At 46.1% G+C, this 27,189-nt stretch overlaps 1 protein-coding gene across 1 annotated transcript in view; it reads right to left on the bottom strand.

Annotated features, from left to right (window-relative positions):
• The window catches only part of MYO5B (myosin VB), a 150,854-nt gene that overhangs the window by 38,549 nt on the left and 85,116 nt on the right, over positions 1 to 27,189 (bottom strand). The window contains exons 17-22 of the mRNA XM_086480191.1: positions 22,323 to 22,409; positions 13,781 to 13,892; positions 12,647 to 12,858; positions 9,886 to 10,042; positions 7,360 to 7,599; positions 1,910 to 2,149 (exon numbers count right to left, since the gene is read on the bottom strand). Of these exons, the coding sequence (XP_086336317.1) occupies positions 1,910 to 2,149; positions 7,360 to 7,599; positions 9,886 to 10,042; positions 12,647 to 12,858; positions 13,781 to 13,892; positions 22,323 to 22,409 (1,048 nt within the window). The remainder of the gene's footprint in view (positions 1 to 1,909; positions 2,150 to 7,359; positions 7,600 to 9,885; positions 10,043 to 12,646; positions 12,859 to 13,780; positions 13,893 to 22,322; positions 22,410 to 27,189) is intronic.

The raw sequence follows: 27,189 nt of genomic DNA on the forward strand, positions 1-27,189 counted from the left end.
CTATCAGAATTTTTCTTGGAAAGTGTTTTGGCTAAACAAACCTTTACAGGAAGGAAACAGGTCTCCTCCATCCTCCTCCATCTTCCCACTGACAAGGAATCGAAGGAAGCAATTGAAAGCCAGTGTCAGAAATGGGTGCCTGCACTGCTCAGAAATGCCACGTTTTATAATTATACCATTTATTGTCATGGTAAAGGACATTGTATCTACTCTGCTGTAGGCACTTCTACAACAAGGGAAAGCTTTTGCTTTTTTTTTTATGCGTTTTGAAAGCATTTCTTTGGTGGTTAAATCAACCTTTCCTCGGAGTGCTCGAAGGGGATTTGCAATCAAGAACAAAGAGAAGCAGTTTTTCCCCAGCTGCATCACCTTCAAAATAAAGCATCCTTTCAGGCTCTAAAAGCCTGTGCTGCAGCCAGTAATGAACTGAGCCCTGTGCCAAAAAGGATCTTCTAATTTGGTGCTGGAGAAAAGAAAATCACTGATTCCATACTTCCCCCTGTGTGGGCACAAAACATGTGCAAAGAGCAGAGTAACTGCTTTTCTGACAGCTCTCGGTCCAGTCAAGAGCCAACACAAGCACAGGGCTGAACGCCCTTTTGAGAAGCACATCCAAAAAAAGCATTTCAGCTGTGTTAGTTGTTCAGATGGAGTCATCCTGACCACACAGTCCCCACAGCTTCTCACCCAAACTCACCATCTGAGGGCTTATCCACAGCGGGAGGGCGGCCAGGGCAGGTGTGGCTGAGTGAAGCGCCCCAGAAGAGCCCCACCCGGGCACTCTTCCACCATAATAAAAATCCCAAGCTAATCCCAGGCCTGTTTCTTTCTTTTTAAAATCTCCAAAAGCGACTCATCTTCTGGTTGCCTCACAAAAAGTGCTATTCTAGAGTACCAGCTACAAAGCAGCTTTTTCCATGCAGTGTGTTGAGTAGAAAAGCCCTAAGTTCTTTCCAATAGCAGGATCAAAGAAACCACTTCAATTGTCAGTGCAGAAGAAGAAAGATCACAGATTTAACCTGAGCATTCACAAGCATTCACAGCACGAAACTAAACCCATACCTTAGGGCCTTATGTTATGAGAATTAACCTGAGCAGCAAAGAAATTCAGGGTAAAAAGCCCATTTTTCCTATTTGTAAAAAACCTCTCAAGTCCCTTTCTCCCACTAGAATGTTTTCTTGTACAATAGTGGCAGCGTTGGAGCACCTCCACCTCAAGAGATCCAGAAAGCACAGGAGTTTGCATGAAGGAGGAGAAAAAAACCCTAGAATGTTTAGCCTACATCACAGCTGCAAACCCTATAAAGGCTCGTAACAACCAGCCTAGCTGGTGTGGGAGCAGTGCCTCCGCTTGGGAGGGTCAGGTTGGCCCCCACACAAGACACACCCGGTGTATGCCTACACCACCAGCCACTCCAACCAGCTGCAATGGCCACGGACCGCACAGCTGAAACCAAGCCCTCACGTCCCACAGCAGGCTGGGCTGAGGAAGGACATCTTCCTAATATTTACAGCACCTACAACAGCCTTCTCCAATATTTTGCATTCCATGCCATGAGGAATCGCTACACGTACACGAAGCTCTGGCATGTCCACAGTTATTAAGCGCCCTTGCTGCCAGACAGGTCTGGGTTTGGGGAGTTTTTTGCGGTTGGCAGCGCAAAAGGCATCAAGACGGGGCATCCACCTGACATGAGGCAGCCGCTGCTTCTGCAGGGACGTCCACCTGCCCTTGCTGACCCATGGCCTGATTGAAAGGCAAATTCTAGGGGCATTCGGTGACAAAAAGAAAAAAAAACCACCTATAATTAAAGAATAGAAAGTAACTCTTTCCCCTTCAGACTTGTGAAGGGCGAGCTTTCACCAGCATGACCACCTACACAACATCAGACGTGACAAATGGACGTACCCTTCTCAGTAGGTCTTTCTCCTTAATGTAGCTGTCTTCCACGACCTTCCTCTCCCCATGAGCTCTTTCAAGCTCCAGACGGAGGTGCTCCATCTCTTCTTGCAAGCTGACAAGCTGGTTACCATCACCTTGGTGGCTCTGCTGATACTGCACCAGTTCCTTCTTCAGCTTTTCCACCTCGGAGGAGTGGGCTGATGCGAGTGTAGAGAGCTGCTCGTTCAGAAGTTTGTATTCCTTGTTCTGCAGCCAACATGCCAAAAAGAAGAAAATAAGACCATAAGAAAAAAAAGAAGACGACCACAAGCAAAACCAATGCCTGTGCTGATGCACTGCCAAAGTAACCGTTAAAGATCCTTGAGTGTGGTGGGTGACACACTTCTGAGAATGAACGTTTCCATGCATATGCTAATAAAGCTCACAAAGCTAAAAACGATTTCAAAACTGTGACAAAAGCTCAGTAACATTTTGGTAACGATTATACAAGGATTTGTTAAATTGATGTTACACTTGGAAGCAAAGGCAAACAATGCTTGGTGGCGCTGGCAACGAAAACAAACAACCACACTTTTATTACAGCTTCCGAACAACGTTGCTTAATGCAACTGGTTTGCAATTTTTTTTTTTTTCATCTGTAATATTGGGTTTGGAGTTTATCCTTTTATTCCTGAGTCCTATGCCCACAGGAACCTGGGGTGACAATGCACTGTAGGATAATTGCAGCCTCGAGCACAAAGAGCTCCCTAAAGCCCAGCTTTCAGTCATCTGCCAGCTCAATCATCTCTTCATTTGCTCAGATTTTCTCTTCTAAAGCACTTAGCAATCATTTCCTCCCAAGTTTTGATACCTGAATATTCAGCAGCTTCTTTTGATTTTTGTGGTTCAAATGGGAACTACATCGTGACTAATAAAACATCATCATTATTAGCCAGCGCCAGAAACGACAATGAATTCACAACAGACCAAGAGCTTCAGTAAAGAGCCTACCACGTAGCTTTGCTAACATTAGACAGATAATCATGAGAGAAAAAAAAAAAACGTTTTGAAATTTAAAATGCAGTCTGGTTTTTAAAGTTTCATTTTTTGAAAGCTTTCAATACAGCTTTAAAGATCTGGGCTCATATCACTCACTCTACGCTTTTGGATCACTTCCAGATCCGAAAGGCTTTGCTTTCTTAAATGGGACCATGGTCGATACATCATTTGAGTGTCAGAAATACCAGTTTTAGTCTTTACTGGTCTTGCTGGAAAACATTTTGCAAGAGATTGTTATCCAGACGACATGAACTGGTAATCCGCAATTTAGCTTTTTGCTGTTTCTCAGAGCTTTAGTCACCAACAGTCACGCCAGCTCGTGAGAAACTGCTCTTTCCATCCAGAAGTTTTTTGTTGATGTGGAAGCCAAGGAAACCTTCAGGTGAAGAAGCCAGAAGACAGAAATACATCATTTTAAAAAGTCACTGGGCTAGGTAAGTCCTAATACACATTTTTTGACTGGTCAGGATAAGCTGTATAGATGCAAAGTCACAGATCTTCAGATGCAACTTCTTCCTCTAAGATGTTCACCAGGGTCAAGTAAGGAACAAGTAAAAGAATCAACGCAAAAAAGTACGATCTATGTCTGTAACAGGGTCAAAGGCTCCCGTTAGCTCCAGTACAACAGAGTTTTCAAGGAACTTTATACTGAGAAAGAAAACAAATCACCCATGAAAGTAAAGAAATTTATCTTCTAGGTCTACACAGAATGTTCCAGACCAGACAGGCCCCTGTACAAATGCACGGTGAGCTGGTGGATACCAAAATCCCCATCCACACTTTGGATTAGTCTCTTTTAGACTCCCAGTGTGGATTGTAGGATGGTTTCTTCTACCATTGCTCTGATCATCCTTTTGGCCCCCCTCTAGGTGACCTCCTGAAGCACCCCTCTCTTGCTGCAGTCTCAGCACCCCGAAGCAAGACTAAGACACACCTCAAACGGAAAAACAAGTAAATGAGGGATATTAATGTCTTATCCTTTGCTCCCTTGTAATGAATTACTAGTGAATATCAAAATTCAGCATTTGTGTGATATTAAGGAATCAACATTTCAGCATGACTGCTCTGGTGAGAACCCACCTGGAGCAAAGGGGGTCCTAGCTCTGGGACCTCAAGCATAGGAAAGACACGGAGCTGCTCGAGCGGGTCCAGAGGAGGGTCATGAAGATGCTCAGGGGGCTGGAGCAGCTCCCCTGTGAGGGTAGGCTGAGAGAGTTGGGGGTGTTCAGCCTGGAGGAGAGAAGGCTCCGGGGAGACGCTAGAGCGGCCTTCAGTGCTAAAAGGGGGCTGCAGGAGAGGTGGGGAGGGACTCTGGATCAGGGGGTGTGGGGATGGGACGAGGGGTAATGGTTTCAAACTGAAAGAGGGGAGATTGAGATATTGGGAAGAAATTCTTTACTGTGAGGGTGGTGAGGCACTGGCAGAGGTTGCCCAGAGAGGTAGTGGCTGCCCCCTCCCTGGCAGGGCTCAAGGCCAGGCTGGATGGGTCTAGCGGGAGGTGATCCTGCCTGTGGCAGGGAGCATTGGGGTAAGTCATCTTTGAAGGTCCCTTCCAACCGAAACCATTCTTCGATCTTACATACCAGCCAACTGAGATTTCAATCCAGATACAAGATAGATGCGCAGGAATTAGCTACTAGAGACACGAGAGACCATTTACTGTCTTGTACCAAACCAGTTGGTCCCCACTGCAATTGGAGATTGCTCAACAGACCCTGTTAAACTTGAACTTGCTTTATTTTAAACCATTATCTAGCCCAGCAGAGCTGTGACAGTCCTGGTTTCAACCAAAGCTCTGTGAACAGTTTATTTTGCTACCAATGGCAGAGACAAACTTCATCCCTCCTGTTACTCAAACTAGTTTTATCCAGAATAAATGCTCACAGAGATACTGCTGCTCGCAGAGCCAGGGTAGGGAGCTCCCTGTGAGTCTGAACATTGTCTGCATGAACACATAACACTCAATTAGGTAACAGCCTTGAAAGTGCCTCAAGTAGCTACAATATACACATTTCAAAAAAACCCTCACTTGACTGAAAAGGACAAAAAAAAAAAAAAAGAAAAAATTGGTTCAACATGGATAGAAAAAAATGGTCCAGTGTAGAAATTCTGCAGCAAATGAGATTTAAACCTCTCTTGTGTGTGCAAAAAATCCCTTGCTTGATTTAGAAACTGAATTAAAATAGGCCCAGTTATGGATGCCAGAGCGTGTGAGCCACGGCTGACACACAATACCAGGTCTGAATGTTTTCAAAGAAAGATCTTCTCTTCCTCAGGGGCACACGGAGTGTTGCATCTCTCTGTTCACGCATGAGCTAAAGTAGCAGAAATAGAAACATTTTCTTCCACAGCTAGTCCGAAATCCATACAACTGCAGCTCTCCAGGTTACCTGCAGTTTTTTCTTTTTTTTTTTCTTTGAAAGTTAATCGGCATTTTAAAAGGTCGTGTTTACAGATTAGCAAGGACTGACATCAAGATACTTGAGGGAAAATATGATGCAACAAACCCACTGCTGCCCGAAAAAAAATAATCCAGTGCACTGAAAAGAAAGTCCACTGGAACAGCGCTCCCCAGCACATCCAAAGCATCCCAGGGAAACCTGTCAGTCCTGAAATGATGGTTAGAATTAGCTCACTGGACAGACTGCCCTGGGTAATAGAGAGCAGCAATTCTTTCCTGCAAACTTTACACAGAAAGCATCAAAGTAACTCCTTCAAAACGGTCTGCGCAGAGACCGAGGGAGATGAAGACGAGCTCCAGCCCGTTATTTCTGCCTACTTCAAAGCTCTCCACATCTCCTTCCCCAAAGCAGACCTTTCTGCTGCGTTCATAAGCCACGACAGGAAAGCCAACATTAACCAAAGATTGTTTTTAATTTATTGTTCCACCCCCACACTTTTCCTAGCAGTAGATGGCAAGGAATTTAAAAAAAAAAAAAAAAAAAGTAAAAAAATGAATACTGCTGCTCCACTGCCAAATCCAGCGGCTCAGCAGACCTAACACAGACATTCACGCTCATTGCACGAGTTCAGCCTAAATACACAGACCTGAAATGACTCGCCCTAATTAATTCCACCAAATACCCTTCAGATGAAGCGTCATCTCCAACAGGTTTCCGATACCAAAATATCCAGAAAACCTTATGCCTCAGGCTCTCCGCTCCTAAGCTACGGTTTGTCTGCAAAGTACACAAGCAGGCATTTTAAAACCAAACACTGCGGTTTAAAAGTCAGGCTCTACTGCAGCGCACGCTTTGCAGCAACAAAAGCGGCCAGCAGTCATGCAAATCCCCAGGTGCCTTGACTCCGCAGGATCTGTGCCAACGCAGAGTCCCTTCTCATCTTCACCACGGCAGGACCTCTCGCGGCGAACAGGGATGGGAGAGATTTAAGCTGGCGAGGAAACCGCGGGCGATGTAGAAGCGTTCCTGACCACATCCGAAACGCAACCATAAACTGCAGTTACTGATGACTGGTGCTACAAATAAGTGGGTATCCTGACTTAGAGAGTGTTTCTGCTGCCTGTAAAAGGGTGTTTTAAGGATGGAGGTGGACATTAATTTCTCCATTAATATTAGTGGATACAACTGGGCCCTACTCAGCATTTCTTAGTCATCCCTGAAGGCCTTGTACAGCACCGGGAAGCAACACAGAGGGTACTTATCAGAGCAACTCGCACGCTCCTGTAGGTAGGAAAACCCTCCTCCTACATGCAAAACAACCGCTCTGCAGCTCATTAATGACAAGTGGCATGTGATGAAGAGCCCTCTGTGATCGAGTCACCACAGTGAGACCTTCAAGCCACGCACACAGGCCTCTATCGCTTCCACGGCGCCAGCTCAGCCCTCGTCGAGGCTCTTGCTTCTGAACAGTTGCGTCTAGTAACACAATCACGCTCAAACTACTTTGCAAAGGGAGTATTTACCCAACGTACCGTTCACCTTCCAGGTGATCCCAAGAGACAGACGGTTCAGCACAACAAACCGTGGCAGACTGCGTCCTCAGTGCTTGCAAAGCAGGAAGTGTAAGGGAACTATCCAGCCCAAAGCTTGTTTGGCATGGGGACCTCCCGTGGAGCTAGCCTGGGTTTCCAAGCAGCAGCTTTCACGATTGCCATTTTATCTTCCTCCTCTAAGTCCTTCTGGGCAGTTCTTACAACAATTACAACGCAGCTTTTGCAGCTTACTGAGCAAGCTCTTACAGACAGCAAGGTGGAGACTCAAGATCCCAGTGCATCCGCACTTCCATGGCGGTCTCCAACCCTTACAAGTGTCTGGCCAGCAGTAGCAGAAGGCTGCCATCATCGTGACAACCTTCCCAGATATCAGAGCAAAATAAAATCCTTCCCAGGAAGGACAGCGGAAGAGAGGCAAACCAGAAGCAGGACCACACTTTTTCCAGCACAGCTCAGGACATACCTGCTCATCAATCTTCCTCTGAAGTTGGACCACCTTGTTCTCCATGCCAATGTTGAGCTTCTTCAGGTGCTGTGCTGAGCGGGCCTCGATCTTCAGTGCCTTCAGCTCCTGCCTGGCCTTCATGCGCCGGTAGTAGCACTGCAGGACGATGGTGGCACCCCTGACCCGGCGGAAGCGAGTGCGGGCCAGCCAGCCCCGCGCGTACTTCTGGAGGATGGTGGCTTTGTGCTCCGCCAGGATCTACAAAACATGGGCAGAAATAGGACCATCAAGGGAGAAAAGTCACCTGTAGAGGCAGCAGCAGCCCTGGTTTGGCTGCAACACGGCACCCAACGCTTCCCAATCTGCCTTCAGAAGGGCTTCTCCTTCAAGAAGGAGTGTCCTGGTAGGTGCAGGGGGTGACGGCTGGAGACAGGGGCTGTTACTTTGCACCTCCTTACATAGCCAGGAAGGGGTACGTCAGTCTCCCCTCCTGAGGGGTTTCTTCAGTCACTGCAATCAACTGATGCAGGCTTGGATGCATCCACTCCTCTCTTACGAGCCAAGCTGCTATCTAAAGAGAATCAAGACCTGCTCGGCCAGTGAAACAAGGGGATATGATCCTGGCTGGTGAGCAGAGGACTCGATGGGGATAGGGGACATCTGAGCTCAAGTGAGACTTCATGGATCACCTCGGATAGTACTCAGATCCACAAGATCCATAGATAGCAGAATAAATAGCCACTAACACCCACACTTAGCAATAAACTTACTGTCCTTCAGCATCAGATATAACTCATACCAGAACAGGTTTGTAGATTTTATGCTGCCTTCCACCCCTGCATTATGATAATTTATACTGCAGATAACTGCTGTCCTGGTGGGATTTCTTATCACGTGGATAACCTTCAAATAAAACCCTGGAGTCCTTTCACTACGTTCTGCCGTCAGTTCTCTGGCATGATTCAATTTCTACAAACTTGTATCTGGTTTTGTGAAACTTCTGTCACTTTTGCATTGAGTTTCTCCCCCAAAATTTACAGTACTCTTTTCAGCAGGTGGCAGTTCAACTCCTTCCTCTAAAACTGAAGGATGACATATCAGAGACACAACCAGAATGTTGTTAATAACTTTCTTGCGTTGATCTATGCTGCAGTATTATGAGGAAAGAAATAGCAGGGGAATTTAAAGATTACAAGACATTTTGCTGTTATTAGTTTGGGCTAAGTTGTATCAGAAAAGGTACCATATCAGCTTCTTACAAATCTTTTGTTTCACCCTAAGGCTTTCTTTGCACTTGCAAATTTTAATCCAGAATAAAGGGATTGTGTGAATTTAGGATGCAGTAGCAGTTACTCTAAAATGAGCTTTGTATGTCTCCAGCCTTGGCACTCTTACAGATGGAGAAAGCTGAGGGTGCCCAAAAACCTCAAAGAAACCATACTGTACTGCCTTGGGGACCTAGTCCAGCCTTACAGCAAAATCTTGGTGGGCACTGGGCATGCCTTGACCCCATGGAGCACCACCTGCAGCCCTCCGTCTGTTACTGAGCACGCACTTGAATCGATACCTGTATCCAACACCTACACCCAGGTGCTCCAGAGATTAAGGATGTTCAGATTTGAGAGGCCTGACCTTCAGCCAGCTTCTACACCTTGCTAAGATTTTGGGTTGCCTTGGATCTCAGAGAGTTTAGACGCTGGACCAGCCATCTCCCCGACAGACGGTTCTGATTTAGGAAACAGATGCTGAAAAAGCAGTGGCAGCACAAATTCCTGATGACCAGCATCCAGCTGCTCTGTTTCAGAGGACACACCTGATCTCTCTGGTGGGTCACCAGGTGTCCAGGCAACCTCCATCATCTCCAGAAGTAGTAAGCTCTCCCTCCTGGCTCATCATGCCTCTGCCTTCTTCGCACATCCCCGAAACCACAATGAGGCAAAAATCTAGGTGACTACCAAAGCAAGGCTGGATCCAAGAAGTGGACAGAAGATTCCCCAAAGCTATTCTAAGCTTCCTGACAGATGATTTCTTACTGTACCACTTGCTGTCACCAAACCTTTACTTCCTCACTTTCAGCTCCTGATTTTACACAGAAAGCTAATGAAGAGAAATAATTAAAGAGGGATTTATATTAATAAATTACTTGATGCCTTCCACAACAGACCCTAGTGCTCTTCCTACCATACTGGAAATGGCACCTGCAGCACAGCTCAGACACAAATTCAGTTTGCCAGGGAGGCTTCTGCAGAGTACGGGTTAGCTCAAACGACATTTCCAGATTTCCACAATGCCTCCCGGCATCAGAACGACTAACTTCATTTAGCTGCTCTGCTGAGGTCCTCCTGCCAAAATCATTTTTGCTTGCACAGCTTTAAACGGCAATGCTCGCCGTCAATGTGTGCTCTCCACAAACACCAGAGGCAGTCAGCTTCGTAAAACATCAAAATGGCCACAATAAATACATCACCATGCTATGCCAGCGGAGGTAAATATAAAGGTTCTTCCTACTCTTTTCTAATGCAAAGATACTCCGTGGAGTCGTACCTTGTGATAAATCCTCCTGACGAACATGCCCCGAGCAAAAGCCTGAATGGTGATGGTTGCCTCGCGGATCCTCTGGAAAGCTCGGAGGATCCGCAGCATTCGGTACTGCTTCTGGAAGACGATGGCAGCTCTTGTCCTCCTCAGGTGCTCAGCGAGTCTGCAAAGCACAGGGAAAAGGTTAGCAGTAACACTAAACTCCCCTTCTTCCTGTCAAAGTAAGTTTTAAACTGGACAGAGAGGAAAACCTTTTGTCCAAAAGCAGCCTGACAGTATTCAAGAAAGAGCATCCCAGCAGCAGGGCTACCAAAAGCGCAGCTGACAGCATGTCTCCGTTAGAATAATGGCAACGTGCATGCAATCAGACAGCATCCATGGCACCCAGGAGCACCGGAACCAGAAATCACACCTCATTATTCCCAAACAGCATTAAAAACAAATATTTTCCAGCTTTTCTCTTGATTTGAGCTCTCTGCCTTATGTACTTGAGCCAATCAACGTCCAGGTTGGCTCCATCACTTCCCCAGCCATAAAAAGCAAGCCTTGCACGGGGGTATCTACCGATGCAGTGAAAACAGCAGCAAATTGATTTGACATTTAAACCGGTGTGCACTGGTTTGGCAACGTTCACGAGCAGAACCCCAGGCAATTCACAGAGAGTAAATAACGAGGGATGTAGTCAACTCCGTGCCCTGTTGCTCCCGTTCTCCAACTGAATTCACGTTCAATTTGCTGTTACGCAGGTTAATAAATGCCCATAAAACCTCCATTTAATTTGATAATTAGCTTGTTTTGCTGAATTTACGATTTGTTTATTGCTCTCAGCAGGAAGCATTACATAGACATTTGATACACTTCTTTATGTTATGAAAAGCATATCAAAACTAGAAGAGCCACATCGGATTGGCTTATATATTCCCTTCATCAACGATGATTGTGTCTCATTAGGACCCACTGAACCAGAGCTTACTAAAGAGGATGAGGGATGGTCTGTTTCCAAAAAGAGGAGAAAGCAGTTATTCAGATGACAGCCATCCCTACAAAACCTGCACGAAGAGGTGAACTGAAAAATCACGTTGAAGAAACGCTGCAGCAGGTGGTTTCGGCACATCTGCTTCCAGCCTCTCTTTTAGCTCGTACTCCCTCACTTCAGCATCACCAGGGATTCCTCCTCCCCTCCTTAGAGGGATGGTTGGCTGAGGCAGAGTCAAATATAGAGTCCAAGTCTGTAGGGGGGCATGGAGAGCCCATCGGAGAGGCCAAAGTTAATCACCAACTCTCCTTTTCTTAACCACCTTCTTATTGCTTAGGTCTCATTTGCCTTGTCTTCAAGTGAGCTGCAAGACTGCCAAGAGGGACCTGCAGCCAGGAACCTAGAGAAGTATATGGACTTCTGAGGACAAGAGAAATCTGTGCTCGGTTTTAAATAAAAGCCACCAAAATGCCCAGTTTTGCTTATTTGAGACCTTCTCATCCCTGGATTCTCCATGATGCCAATCCCTTTCACAACCACAACTAATACGACAAATTCAGTTAGCATCTCTGACGTTCTTCCAAAATACAGTATGATTTAGAGGAAAGCCTTGGAAGGAACATCAAAGTTCTTCACCTTTAGTTGCTTCAGTAATTGATAGAAGAGCAATCAGGAGTGAAGGACTGACTGTGCAGCACCCTTGTAGCGTACAGGCGGCAACTCATGTCGCTCAAGCGCAAGAAGAGTCACCTGAGCTGCAGATGAGGCAGCAGCACTTTCTGATGGGCAGATGCTACCTCAGAGCCAGGGAGAAGAAAACCAAACATAGCTAATACACCACAGCTTCTCCAAGCAGAAAACAAGAAGGGAAACAAAGCTGAAAGGACCCCAATCTACTCCTTGTTCCTGTTTGTGAAGTCCCTGAAGCCAGCTTGGTTAGCTGCAGAAGAATGGCGGCGTTTGACATGGGCACAAGATGCAAGGTGACCCCTGTCTTGGGATGCTATCACATTGCTTCCCTGCTCCCTCACACCCACCACCACGTTTGCTACCAGCAGCCTGCTCCCCAGTGCAGCGCTATCTACAGAAATCCCAGCAAGCCACCGCCATGAAGAAGCTTGAGGCTCCTGCCCAGAGAGCGTTAAACACTCATCTCTGTTATTCTGTAGTGTAAATAGCCCCATTGCCAGCGACTCTGAGTGATGTTTCTCATTACAAAGGATACAGCAAGTCAATTCTGAGAATTCCCCTCGGATACCGAGGAGGCACAAACCTGGTCCCTGCAGAAGAGGAGCGCATACCAACTAGCAAAGTGCCCCCTGGCCGATCCGAACGCCCTTTGCCAGAGGTAGTCCCAGAAAACTATTAGTTCTCTGAAACACTTTCACCAAAATATCGCTGAGTACTTTAGTCATCTGATTACAGCCTAGCTGCCTACACTACAGCCCTGGCTCAGCACCTAGAAATTAAATCAATGTAGGTACGAAATCAGTTTGAGCCCAAGAATTTTGATCTCTTGCCCTCAAGTAAAGATGGACAGAGGGGCCAGGAATGAGCCCTGACTTTAGCACAGAAACTTTCACCACAGCGATACCTACCCTCACTAGATGGGTCTTGTTTTCACAGAGCTGAAAGGCAACACCCCATGCAGAGCATTTTCAATGTTTCTCATACAAAATCCCCAAGTTTAAGGTCTACAAGATGGAACAGGCTGAGCATACAAGTGCCCAGAAGTGGTTTTCCACTCAACCTCCCAGCTAGCCCTTCCTCAGAGGGCTTCCTAGGACCCACCTCCGCGCCAGGTGCCCACGCGTGTAGCGCTGGATGACGACTGCAGCTTGTCTCAGTCTTTTGTACTTGACCCTCTGCAGCCAGCCCCGCACCGTCTTCTGAATCATGATTGTGGCAGCTCTGAACTTATCTGCTCGCAGTTTCTCCAGATATGCCACCTGGCCTGCACGGAAAAAGATCTTGGTACGTCCAAACTGGAACTTGTCTGGATCCTTTTCAAAAGCATAAAGGAAACTAAATTTAATTAAGGCAAACATTATTTAATTATTTTTTTTTTAGTCTATGTTGCTCAGTAGATATAAATTTAAAAAACACTTTGAACCAAATTTATCAGCTCAGCTCACATCTCCACTTAATTGGGTGAAGAAGGTTTGATTAGACTCCAAACTACTTGAGCATCTATATACCCACTGAGGAATGCAGCGCTAGCATTCAATCCCTACACAAATTTTGAATGCTTTTTTGGTTTGTTGGGTTTTGGGGTTTTTTTGGTTTTATTTTGGTGGGTGGGGTTTTTTTGGGGGTTGGTTGGTTGGTTTGCTTTTTTGTGTTTTGTTGTTTGGTTGGGTTTTTTTAAAGTTAAATAGAGCAATGCAACACCAGAGGACTTCAAGAAAAGATTTCTTTCTCAAAAAGACTACTGGCCATTAAAAGTCTCCCACACATCAAGAAAGGGCAATTAATTGCATTTTTCTCTTACTCATTTGTGCAAAGAGAAGATTAACAATGGAGTGACAGAACTGACTTTGAGTAAGGTTCATGATGTCGTACACAGTACCCAAAGCTGGACCTCTAAAACATGCTCCAGCTATGGCTAGCTAAAGTACAGCAGGGGTTGGAGGGATGAGTTCTCTGGAGATGGCCAGCTCTTCATGTACAGCCATAAGAAACTCTGGATTTCACCAGCACTGAAATGGTACATTTGGCTTGACTGCAATCAAGAGATCCCACATCACCACATTTCCTCTCTCTACCTCCTTGCAAGACTATCTCACTTTGGAAAAATCCCCAGGCTGAAGAAGCACCTGCACGAGCAGCAGGTGAAGTAGGAGCAGGAAGAACAATTCAGATCATACCAAAGACATAAGCTTCCGTGCCGTAAAAATCATTGCCAAAGATTTGGTCCCAGCTCACCTTAATGAGGTCTTTCAACACGGTCTGACAGATCTGCTTCTTGTCGTTCTTCGAGAGGTCTCTCTTTTTCATAAGAACACGATACCTATTGAAAAAGTCGTGGTAGGACCACCTGAAAGCAGAGCATACATGGGATTAGTCTGCATGCTGGGCATTATTTCCTTAAAATAAAGCGTTTGGAGTCACAGATGAGTCAAAATACAAAACTCAAGATAGCGAGGGATCTCTCACCACTACCCTCAGCATGGATCAAAGCCACCTGAAAGAAGTTTGGTCACCCCAAACCTGACCCCAGGTCTCAGCCCTCCCCTGCCACTGAATGACCTTTTCAGTGCATTTCTAGCCTGGAACAGAAAGGCCATGGATCATCTCATTTTCACTCCTCCTGATGTGCCTCCTGAGCTGCTGCACTTTAACAAAGTCAAACAAAACAAAGCTGTTCCTTTCAGAAAGGACATGCTAATTTCGAATAGATCAGGGATCTTCTAATTTGGCAAATACAAAATTTTAAAAAGCAATCTTGGTAAGATGGTAGTGGATGAATCAAATCCTTATTTTGCTTTTCCCAACTCTTGAATATTAATTTGAATCGATTCACTAATCACTCCATGTTGAGCTGTGTGGCCAACACCCTTAAAACAAACACAAAATCTTTTGGACTCAGAAAAGACAAAGCAGCCACTTCAAAGATGCCCCACTGTTGCCAGCAGCGAAGCTTCCAAACACGCAACACTAATTTCAGGAACTAGAGCACTGGATCTTACTGCTAGGAAATACCACCTCCTGCCACCGTTGTTAGATGTGGAGCCCGCAGACTGGATCCTGAAATCGGTTCAGCATCTGCCAAGTTTCAGCCTTCTCCAAGTTAACACAGTTGAGTTATGGACCCCTCAAAACCTGAGTTTTTCATTAAAACACGAGGCATTTCCAGCAATGTCAAGTACGGCCATCGTTATTTCAAAAAAATATGCAATTAAAAAAAATGGGAGAGAATTGCAGCGATTTTGATCTCTGCCCTCACTCAACGAAACCATCTGTGAGCCTGATCCTTACCCGCATGGATGTTCTGGCAGAGGAGAATACACCGTATGAAGAACAGCCATGCAGAAACATCACCTCCTCCACCCAGCAGCCCCACGTGTACCTTTATTTTTGCATTATTTCACCCAGTTCTTCCTATTTTTCCACTTCCAGAGATTAGGAGTGGGGGGAAGAAAGGCAAAATGAATTGCAAAGGGCCGGAGCGATGCTTGTGATGGGTCCTTACACTTGGCCAGTTTGCAGCGGTGGGGCTGGGGGAGATGTCACACCACCTGAGCACCTCTCACGTTCAAGACTGCAGTCTCTGTAAAATACTTCATCTGTAATGGAACTTCTTGAAAGCTGGAAGCTGGGATATAAGGGCCACACAATTCCTGCACGGACACATTGCACCCAGGATACCTTTTGCAAAGAATATGGGAATGGCAAAAACTAGAGAGAGTCCTTGACGTTGTTCCTGAAGTAAAAGGTAAGATTGAGGGCTCCTAAAGACAGAAGCAAGAAGGGAGTTGTGATGGGAGCGTTTCCCATGCTCATACTGCTCTGAACAGCTCTGAGTAGCCAGATTTAGCGAAAGTTTCATCCCTACCTACATGGGCTAGCCCTGGGGCTGGACAGTCATAGAAACACACACTGGTTTGGGTTGGAAGGGGCTTTAAGATTATCCAGTTCCAAGCCCCCTGCCACGGGCAGGGACACCTTCCACAAGGTTACCCACCCTCGAATGATCGAAAGTACTGGATTATTGCTAAAAAAAATAAATAAATCTGCTATGGGGAGCTCGCTCTGGTGTGAGGCACTGCAAAACGGAGCACAAAGATTATGCAAGACTGCGGGCTTGTGTCAGGTAGGGTTTAAGCTTAAACTTGCTTTCTAAATGCCTTCGTTTCATAATTACATTTCCCATTTTGTACCCACACCTTAATCCTTTCGCTTTGCGCAAACAAAATCCCGTTTTCATTTTAAGCACGTCTGAGGCTTTACCCAGCTCCAAATCAAACCCGATAGGAGAAGCAGAGCACGCAGCGCCCGAGGCTTCCAGCCAAGCGTGCCATGCTGGAGACCTCCTGCCTGCCTTAGGTATTACTCAAGCCAGGGAGAGCTTGAGCCGGGGAGAAAAGAGAAGGAGGAAGCATTATCGTTAACCTGCCAAGGTCAGTTTAGGGCTGATATTATTAACTGCTGCTGTTCGGAGGAAGAAATCATCCTGCGGGTGCCACCCAGGCTCCTCTGGCACAGAGCAGTCGGCGAAGAGGCAACACGTGTAACTGAGGGCACGGGTCCGAGCTGGGCAGAAAGCAGCAAAATCCATCAGTTTCCTGCACCGAGACAGAGATGGAGACCCCGCAGCTGCTTTCAAACAGGAGTCAGACACCTGCAGAAATTCCCTAAAAACAGGTCATAAGTCACTACACACAGAGGGTCTTTCTTCAGAGCCTGTCGCCCTCATTTCACAAACCCGTGAAAACTGGTTTTCCACTTGTTTCTATTTGAAAGGAAACATCTTTAATTTAAGTAACATAACTTGCTTTTTAGGAGTAAGTCTCACATGAGACATTGGAACCAGCAGGGAATACACTCACTGATCAGTGTTGGAGTGTTCTGCTGGGCTGGTGACATCCGTAGTCCCCCATCCACATCTCCCGGAGGTTCACAGCCAAACCCTGCACCTCCACACCACAACGCGGCTTCACCCTTGCTGCAGCCAGGCCGCTCTCGCCATCCTCGCTGGTTTAGCAGGAGGTGACAGTCCTGAGATCACACTGCCTGTATTACTGTCCACCGAATATCAAGACAAGAGCTCTGCCATGTCAGGGCTCATCAGGAGTTTCACTGGAATATTTGCAGTCCCAGTTCACAAGCAAAAGAAATCGGAAGGGGTTTCACAGGTGCAGTTACAGGATTTCCCCCGTCCTCCGAGAAAGGAACAATTAAAGCACTCAGGTTTAATGTAACATGCCTGGTTAAACCACTTCAGGTTCAAAGCAGTATAAAATTACCTTACAACTATGTGCTTCAAGAGAAACAAACACAATCCCCCGGCCCTGCAAGGGGGAGCTCTCGGGTGCAGAAATACTGCAGCTCGATGCTTTGGTGCATGCACGCTTTTTTTTCATTCTGCACACGTATGTGTTGGGGTTTTTTAGGTTCGACATCTGTATTTTCAGCAGAGAAAGGGAAAAAAAGAGAAAACTCACTCCCCTCCTGCTAGACCACAAAGTGATTGCCAGCACGAGACAAAAGATGTGCTACGTTACCCCACAGTTTAGCAGGTCAGGAGAGATTACGGGAAGGTTATACCTCAGTTCGACTTGTTGACAGGTATTACATGGAAAGCAGATAGGGGGTTTTCAGGATGCTGCCACACAACACAGGCATGCCTCATTGCTAGGAGCTGGAAACCACCAAGAGCCATAAATAAATACAATTCCTTATAATTATCATGTTATAAGATCCAAATGGGTGATGTAGGCAAAGAGCAGTAACCAGGAGGATTTTTGTACCTGCACAACTGAGAAAGAGGCAGGAGAAGGCATGAAGGACTGGACAGATACTACTCAAACTTTCCCAAGGAAAAACATAATAATTAATCTCAGGGCTGTGACGAAGCACAACCAACCTCAAACATCAAAACTGTGCTTTCAAGTCAGCACAGGTCACTATAGGGAAAAGGCAATAAAAGGAATGGAAGGACACAGGAAAATAACTTATGCCTGTGGAAAAAACTCTCCTTGGGCTCAAGCAGCAAGAAGGGTGCTTAAGGGCTGGGCCAGAAGCAGGAGACTTGGTCACCCCAGCAATTTCTTTGTCATCTACAGGAATCAGACAAAGGGAATAATCCATAACACACGCCACAAACTAAGCCTTGTATATGTGGTTTGAAGAACAAGATTTGGATGCTTTACGCACAGCTACGACCGGGTGCAAAGCAAAGGAGGGGCTGCTGCCCGAAATCATGAGGATACAAAGCCAAGAGCAGCCCTCGTGCTGCAGAGCCAGCTGGATTAATTACAGCCTCGCAATTAAAGGGAGGGCTCGGGTAAGAAACTGGGGGTGAAGTTCTGACTCTTGAGGAAGCCTCTGAAAAGTATCTCTCCAAGCAGTCAGCAACCACCCAAAATATCTCCAGCCTATTGTTCTAGGGTGATTACAGCAATGTTATTTCAGCAGCACTGAGCGAAGAGCTGGAAGGCGTACAGGAGCCTGAAGCTTTCATGATTTAACCAGAATATGGTTTCTTTTGGTGGCCTAAAATAACTGAATGTAAAATCTTCCCGCTAAGGGTAAAAAAATCCATTGCCCCCCATCACACAAGACCATCCCAGCGACCATGTGCTGAGCAAACCCAGAAATCCTGCCAGAACCAGGCAGTACCATCCCCTGAAGGGATCAGTATTTTAAGCAGTAAGGAGCTGACTACATTGATCTTTCTACAGGAGCTGAAGCCTGTCTAGGGGCACGCAGGTTGAATATTTGAGCCAAGATTTGATACGAAATTATTTTAGAAGCTGCTGTTCAGGGAGGAAACTTCTCTTGCCTTGTTTACTGCAGCAGAACAGATTTGCCTTTCAATTAGCTCTAAAACATGCAGGCCGGCGTGGCTTGAAATTATCTGGAATATATTCAAAGAGCAGAATGAGGGGGGAAAAAACCTCTCTATTTACATACTACCTTTGTTGGAAGTGGGCAAACAGCACTGCTGGTAGCCAAAGTCATTTATAGGTTTTGTTTCCCTGAAATGACTGCAAGGCAGCTAAATGCACGTTTATAAAAAAAATTATTTTATAGCCAACGATGCCCACGATACATTTCAATTATGAATCCTTAATGTTTACGGAGTTTAGCAGCTGTGATTTCCTACTGAATTGGTACAAAGATGCTGGATCTGACATGTCAGCTCCAGCAACCACAGGAAGCAGCCAAGAACACTTAAACAATAAAATTCATATGTAAGAACTACAATACGAGTGCTTCGGAGAGACCGCAACGACAATGTTATTCAGAATGCTGGCACGGTGGGAGACCGCTGCTGTCGTCCCACTGACTGGAAGCCACCAGAACCAGCAAGAAAAAAAAATGTCGAGTTTTGACAAAACGCAAGTGAAAAAACTTGGTTTAAAGAGTATTTTGTTATTAATGGAGATCTGCACCGATTAATTCTCTACAGACTAATCTTTATGTAGCCAGTTTCTACAAAGAAGACGAATGGTTTTATAGTACAGAGACCTCTTCCACACTTTACCCACAGAAGCTGATGACAGATTTACCACCTACACGTCTAAGACAGTCCATTCATCACAGTCATTTAGGTACCTGCTAGCAAACACACTTCTTAACGGCTGCGTAACATTTCAAACCAAATGATACATTTTCAATTTACTGGAGATAGTGGCAGAGTGCAGCGTACCATGGAAATGATAAAATAAAGCCAGGCGTACCCAAAGCGGGGAGTGTGAGGCTTCATCTTTCAGCGGGAATATATCATGACTTACATGGGTTGAAGAACACTAAAAATTACACCAAAACTTACTTTCTTTTCTTAAAAGAACCAGGTAAAAAAATTATCAAAGCCTCAAAACATTCAGTTCTTCAACCCATAAAGTAACGGTGATGGAGAAGCATGAAGGTGGCTTTATCCAGCGATCTTTGACCCAAAGCCACATCACCCTCAGAAGTCACTCTCGTGACAGCACGCTGCGACATATTCAGATGTAAATACTACAGGATGAAAATAAGCATGTTCTCCTGCTTCTGTAATAAAACTTCTCTCCAGATAAAACATTTTGAAAATTCCCTGTTGCTCTAAAGGTAAATTGCTTACACCCATGTGAAGCAAAACACACAAAGATCAAGTTTTCCATTATTATTTTAAGTGGCTTAAATTTATAGCCTTCACGCAGGGTTTAAATCTAAAGCAATGACCCTCCTTTTCGGTTTTTATCCTTCATCACCCATTATAATCCAACTTGTCTCAAAATATAAGGCAATACAGAGGAACAATCAACGCTCACTGTGATGAAAACCAAGACACATTGCACGAACGTAAAAATGCAGAAAGAACTAAAACATCTATTACATTTCCCACAAAATAAGATCCTGCGCAAGCAGCTTTTGCCAAGCGACTTTACAAAGCCAATTCAAACATACAGATTATTCACAATCTTTCAACGATGTTGCACAACTGCTGGGTCTGGGTTTTCAAAACTGGGATTTTATGACCAAGGAGGGCGAAGAACTGCCAGAACCCAAAGTGAGTATTTCATTTAGGGCAGAGCTGTTCCCGCATACAGTTATCTTCCAGAAACATTCAAATAAACAAAAAAACCTGTCCTTGAAGCATCCCAAACACTGAACTGGAGAAGGTCACTCTCAAAGGCAGAAAGAGCTATTTGCACCCTTTTTTTTTTGGTCTCCCTGACAGAAGAACAAAAGCTGACAGCTTGCAGTGATGGAAGAGTTCTGTATTCTTAGTGTCCTGGGAAAAAAAAAGACCTCAGAACCAAAAGCACGCAAGCAGAGCCAGAAGCATCCCTTTTGAGTTTTTCAGGATGGAGTGCTCTTCGCACTGGTCAATTATTTGCCATAGATAGGTCTTGGCTGGTCTCCAGCTGCTGCGGTGGTTTCTCCTCTCCCCAGCTACTAATCACACATCAATTTTAGTGCCATAACGCCTAAACTGCAAAGCTAAGTGAGAAGAGATGGAAAAACGCTACAAGTTGTCAGGAGAATTACGAATGGAGAGGAACAGTGCATCCCTACAGCTACGCTGAGACCACTTGCAAAACCCATGGACAACCCTCAAGTCAGAGCTTCCCAAACCTCCCCTGAGACCCACAACTGCAGAGTGAGGAGGACCCACTGCACTGGGGAGCACGATCACTTGCTTAAGGAGCATAAAACTGCCTTTCTGTGGCCTTTTCCAACCGAAACCACAGCTGTTTCACTGCTTTAGGGCTTTCACTTCAAGAGGACAGACAGATGGATTTGACCCTGCAGGTACTTCAACAAAGAAGATAATAAAAGACTGGTTTTTAAGTTCCCTCCATGCCTTACAGATCATGTAATTTAGGAGCAACTGTTTATTAATAACTTCCACAAATGCCTTGAAGACTTCACAGATGGGAGACAAAGGTGGTGCTGGGTCTTCTAACAGGACCAGACACCCAACGGGAGGACCAAAGTCTCCACGCACCTCTGCCACCCTCCCATGCTGGCAGAGGAAAGGGACAAATTGGTTTCCATAAAACTTTTCTTCTTTATTTTCTTTTTTTCCTCCTTTCTTTCTTAAGGACTTGAGCTCAGTCAGCCAAGGAGATCCCGTTCACCAGTTTTTGCCTCTCCACGGAGGTCACATGCAGCAGAGCTACCTCATGTCAATGCGCAGAAGCCTCCATCAACCATCAGAGGCTCTTTGCAGCTTTGCAGGAGATGAGAGTAACTGGAAAGGCAGCATACCCCTCCCCAAAAACCGGGACAGGGACTTTCTCATGGCATTCAGCATCACGCTCAGCCGACTCTTCACTGAGCGTATTTATAACTCCTTTGTTCCATGTAAAAAGGCTGATGGCTATGCTGACATTAACACAAAGCTGCTTGGCACTAAAACGCAATTGATGCATTTTTAGAATTATTTGCCCTTGTCATCTCCAGGGCTTATTTATAGTTTATGTTTTCTGATTTATGAGAGCCTAAAAACCTCTTTCGAATTTTTTATCACAATCAGCGAGAGCCACACCACCCCTACCTTTTCCTTTTCAAGATGCAAGTTTGAAGCCTAGGATGCTTTGGGTGTGCAGTGTGGAAGTCTGCAACAATAACTTACAATCCTTACTTTCTTTCTCTGCAAGTATAATCAAATTTTTTTGGCTGAAATGACTATTGCAGAAGGTGTCTGAAGCCAGAAAAAAAAAAAAAAAGGGAAAGCAAACTACAGCACAAGGAGCTTTTCTACGGGGAGCGACCTGCTCCAGGTGAACCTGCTTCAGCAGGAGGTTGGACTAGACGATCTCCAGAGGTCCCTTCCAACCCCTGCCATTCTGTGAGCTTCAGGCAAGCAGGGAAGAAGCCCTCTAGGGCAACACTTGCTTCCAGGCAAGCTGGGTGCAGAGGATATAGAGACGCATCCTCCATATGGGATCCAAGCTGGATTCCTTTATCTGCCACGCACCAAAGATTTCGCCACAGCAAATTACTTCTCAGGACCAAACTGAAAGGACCAGCTGAAACACTGGACACAAGCCAACGCACCCTCCAGCTGCCTCACTTTGCAGCTCATCACTTGGTGACAAATCTCCTAGATTTGAGGAACCCAGGGCCTAAGGGGGGTGTTTGCAAAATGAAGAAACTTTAAGAAGGGCAAAATCTATCCTGGATATAAACCAACCTAAATAAACCCTGTTTGTCCAGAAAACGCTAGTGTTTTCCTCCTCTCTCCCTCCCCCAGCTAATGAACTTGCTGAGACAAAGAGCACAGCGCCATGCCGAATTCCCAGCACGGTACCTGGACGGGAAGCCAGCGGCACTGATGCGGATGGTCTCCAGCACTCCACAAGCTCTCAGCTGCTGCACTGCTCTCTTCGGATCAAATCTGCAATTAGATTTAGGACAGAGATTAACACAGTGAGAAGGAACCCCCATCATCAACCCAGTTGATAGTGACTCTTTTGGGGACAGGAATTTGTGGACAAAAAACTCTGCTCTCGTCCTTATGTCACAAGATGTTGTGCTTTTCAAGTGCAAGAGACCTTGCTATTGCCCCACTATCGATGCCAAGCGGTACTCTTAGGACAAGATAACAAACTGTTGCAATTAGTCTCTACAGCCATAATGTACCCAGCTATGTAAAGAAATACAATTACAATAAAGAAGGAAACAGGCTACCCCACCACAAGCTGCCTGATGAACCAGACAGTATTACTTTGGCAGCTCCAAGGGCAACAATGGCAACATACTTTCAGAAAGAAACCAAATTCAACAGCAAAGTAAATCTGATATATTCCATACCAAAACAGAGTAATTAACAGATCCCATGGGTCTGTAGATTGTTAAGTTTACCAAGAACACAGGTGCTCATTCCAGACTAAGGGCTTTAGTAGGTGTCATGTGGAAATTCAAGGTATTCGACAGTGAGGTGGGTTGAGAATCAGCTGAAGGACAGAGCTCAGGGGGTTGTGATCAGTGGTGCTGAGTCTATTGGAGGCCTGTGACTAGCAGTGCTCCCCAGGGGTCAGTGCTGGTTCAATGTACTCATCAACGCCCTGCATGAAGGGACAGAGGGCACCCTCAGCCAGTTTGCTGATGATACTAAACTGGGAGGAGTGAGGAGTGGCTGACCCGCCAGAAGGCTGTGCTGCCATTCAGCGAGCCCTGGACAGGCTGGAGAGCTGGGCAGAGAGGAGCCTCATGAGGCTCAACAAGGGCAAGTGTAGGGTCCTGCACCTGGGGAGGAATAACCCCCTGCACCAGTACAGGCTGGGGGGCGACCTGCTGGAGAGCAGCTCTGCAGAGAAGGACCTGGGAGTTGTGGTAGACAAGTTGACCATGAGCCAGCAACGGGCCCTTGTGGCCAAGAAGGCCAACGGCATCCTGGGGGGCATCAAGAAGAGTGTGGCCAGCAGGTCGAGGGAGGGTCTCCTCCCCCTCTGCTCTGCCCTGGTGAGGCCACACCTGCAGTGCTGTGTCCAGTTCTGGGCCCCCCAGTTCCAGAGGGACGGGGAACTGCTGGAGAGAGTCCAGCAGAGGGCTACAAAGATGATGAGGGGACTGGAGCATCTCTCCTACGAGGAAAGGCTGAGAGACCTGGGGCTCTTTAGCCTGGAGAAGGGAATACTTGGGCTGTGCTCTCTCTGGTTCCTGGCATGAGCCCACATTCAGCTTGGTCTCCCTTTGCACAGAGTGACTCCAGGTACCAGTGTCCCCCATTCCTTCTCCCTCCTTCCACCCCTGACACCAAACACACAAAGAGGTCCCAGCTCTCCCACTCAAGATGTTGGACCCTGGAAGAGGTCGTTGGATCAAGCTTGGACTCATAAAATGTAGATGTCCATGGCTGTGTTAGGCTTCCAGAACAAGGGTGAGGAACAAAAGCTTCTGAGGTACCTGCTTGTCCCTTCCTGAAAGCCCAAATTATTTACAGCCACAGGTCAAGACTCCATGAGTAATTCTGCCTGGCCTCTGCAGTGCAAAAGCAGCAGAAGAAATAGTCCTTTGTGCATATTTTTAAACTCTCTGGACCTGTCAAGTATACAGCAAGTTATTCACTACACCACCACAAACACCATGCAGGGTGGAAAATCAGTCTTGGCTGTCACTCACTTCAAGGAAGAATCCACAAGAGTACAATTTCTGTAACAATAAATAATAAACAGGACTGGCAGATGGACGGGGAAGCTTCAGTCCTGGAAGATCCCAGGCAATCTACATTGTACACAAGGGGAACTTTCTGCAACGCAGCCAAGCCCTGCTCAGTGGGGGTGAAATGCAGTAACCAAAGTGGCTGCAGTCATTTGTCGGCATGGAAAGCCAGGACCCTCTCTAGCAACAACTCCACTATGGGCTGAGGCTGAAATAAAGAGCTGAAAAGTGGGACAATACACATTATTATGCACTCCTTTCCCTTGCTGTGGCAGGCAGAAGAGCCTGGCAGGCTGCTTTTGGCCTTGAAACCCGAGTAAGAGATCACAAACCCTGCCTGAAATAGAATTTGGAAGGAAAATTGTCAAAGGTACAAGCTGAAGTCAGGCATTCCCCTCACACCTCTCTCTTTGAAGTCTTCTCCATGAGGGATCAACCTCAGACACAGCCTGCAGTCAGATACAGCAAACGGCACTGTGTGGTGCCAATGCTTCCTCCGGGCTGGAAGTCTGACACCCCTCACCTCCTCAAGAAACAAACTACATTTGTGCCAAGATGTACAGTAGGAGTGAGAGTAAGGCAGGTTGCAAGAGACCTTAGGAGGTCTCCAGTCCAGCCTCTCATGTTCAAGAGCTGGGGCAGCTGTGTGGGCAGACCCAGAGCTCAGAGCTTTATCCACTCAAGGGCTGAAAAGCTCCAAAGATGGAGGTTGCACAGCCTCTCCGGGCAGCTTGCTCCACTGACAGACTGTCCTCATGAAGAAAACAAACAAAAAAAATATCTTTCTTTATCTCCAGTCTGAACATCTCATGTCAATTTGTAGCCATCGATTCCCACCCTCCCACCACACATCGCGGCAAAGAGCATGGCTTCGTCCTCTTGGGAGCTCCTGTAAGTACTAGAAGGCTGCTATTAGGTCCCTTCTCTTCTCCAGGCTAAACATCTCATTTGAGCAAAAATGTGCTGTTCTTGTAAGCTGAAAAACGTCGTGTTTTAGGAAGAGGAAAAAGGTCTGTGTTTTTCCTCTGAACAACAAACATAACACCAAGTGTTCTGCATGCTACAAAACACCACTTCAACGCTAACCCAGAGCAGTGCCATTGAGGTTTCATTTCACTAATGCCTCCTGGCACGGTGTATTTTTCAGCACAAGCGCCTCTGAAATAGAGACTTCTTTACAGCCATCCCAGTATTCTCCTCACCTAAGTTTTATATATAAACAAACAGATTTTATTTGAGCCATGGTAAGGATACAAATTCCTCAAGCTGGTGGCAGAGAGATCAACATTGATCAAGATTCCCTGACCACAATTTCAATTAAGCAATCCACGATCAGTAGGGAGAGAGATAATCTCTTGCAGAAGAATCCCCAGGACAAGACACCTGTAGCGGTGCTTTCTGGCTTGTAGGTGGGGATGCAACACCACCACCCCAACCCAAAGCACCTTCCTGTCGTTTCCAGCCCATGGTGACTCCTACAATGCTGCTGGCTGCAGACAGTCACCTGCACGTTGGTCCTTCAACTCTTGTGTCTGTTTTGGTTTGCCCTTTGCTCCCCAAATCCTGAGCTTTGACAACTCTGACATTTGCCAGATGGGGAGCATCACATCCAACCGAGTCATCACTTGGACTGCGAGCAAACACAAGCAGAGTTATCCTCCTGGTATTTGCTACCCATAATATCTAAGAAGTACAACTGAGTTCACTTAGGTAATTAACTGCATCCTGACAATCAGAAGCTTGCACATTTATAAAACAGTATTGACTGGGCACCACATGAATCGCAAAGTTAAAGGCAAAGAAGCGAAGATGGATGGGCTGAAAGTAAAGCCAAGTACGGACATGGAGACTTGGAAACAGCCTTTGGAAAGGTGAAGCCATTTCACCATGCCAAGCATCTACCACACTTCCACTACAGAATGTCAGAAAACACTTTTGAGCTTTATCTAAAGAAAGCAATCAAACAAGAAGTGTAATCCTGCATTTCGTTTAAATGGACAACCTCTGATATAAGCGACAGGAGACCGAGGCCCTAAGCGCCTCCAGCAGCAACAAAACGGTACGTAAAATAGATAAAACAGACCAGGGAAACTGCCATCCCAGCACTGACAGCCAACACAGCCTTCTCCAGAGCTGTTAACTAATTAGCTAACGAATCAGTTAAATATAAGCCGGTTCCTGAATGTCTTCTAAGCATTAACACCTTTCACTTTGCTGTTTGCAGAGGGAGAAGAGTCAAGCCAGGGAAGCTTCCTGCTGGATACCTATCCACCAGCATACCACATCCAAGGGCGAGGCTGTTTACAGGCACTTCATCCTCATCTGCAGGACGCTGCTGGAGCCGTCTCTGCGCTCCGAGGTGGCACCGTGCTCACTGGGAGAGCTCGGACTGCACTGGATCAGCTGCAGGGCAATGCCTCCCCGCTCACGGGTTGCGACTATAACCCCCGCTTCTTAAATGTCACCACCTGCAGTTTACACCAGGGCCTTCAGAAGACATCACAACGAGATCTATGAGGTCCCTGCATACTAATGGTCCAGCTTTTTTCGGCGTTACAGGGAACAAAATAGAGCATAAACACATTATCAAGAGGTCAAATGAGGCTAACAGCTATTTCCTCACAATGTTCGCAGCTTGCGATACACCTCTGAACCACAGAGGAAGATCAGGACTGGCCTTTTGCCAGCCATCAAGACTGGCTTTTTGCTTCACTCACCTGGAAACCTGCCTGAAGTTGACATAAGTCACGTCTTTTCTTCTTCCACCTTTATTTGGGAAGGACCAGGATGTTTTTGTTCATTTTACAAGCAGACTACTTATCTCCGCTTTTTCTTTCTCTGCTATTTTTTGCTGTTTAGTTCTATAACTATTTAAATCAAAGTGATTCGAAGATGAAATTGTACAAAGGTGCTATTATTGCAAAGCAAGGATGCTCACTATTAGCAGAGTTACTATCTATGAGTTACTAGGACTTACACTGGTCTTCATTTCAGGGGCACAAAACCACATAATG

The sequence above is a fragment of the Leptosomus discolor genome, chromosome Z (assembly GCF_034619465.1).
Source record: "Leptosomus discolor isolate bLepDis1 chromosome Z, bLepDis1.hap2, whole genome shotgun sequence".
In the NCBI taxonomy this organism is placed as follows: Eukaryota; Metazoa; Chordata; class Aves; order Leptosomiformes; family Leptosomidae; genus Leptosomus; species Leptosomus discolor.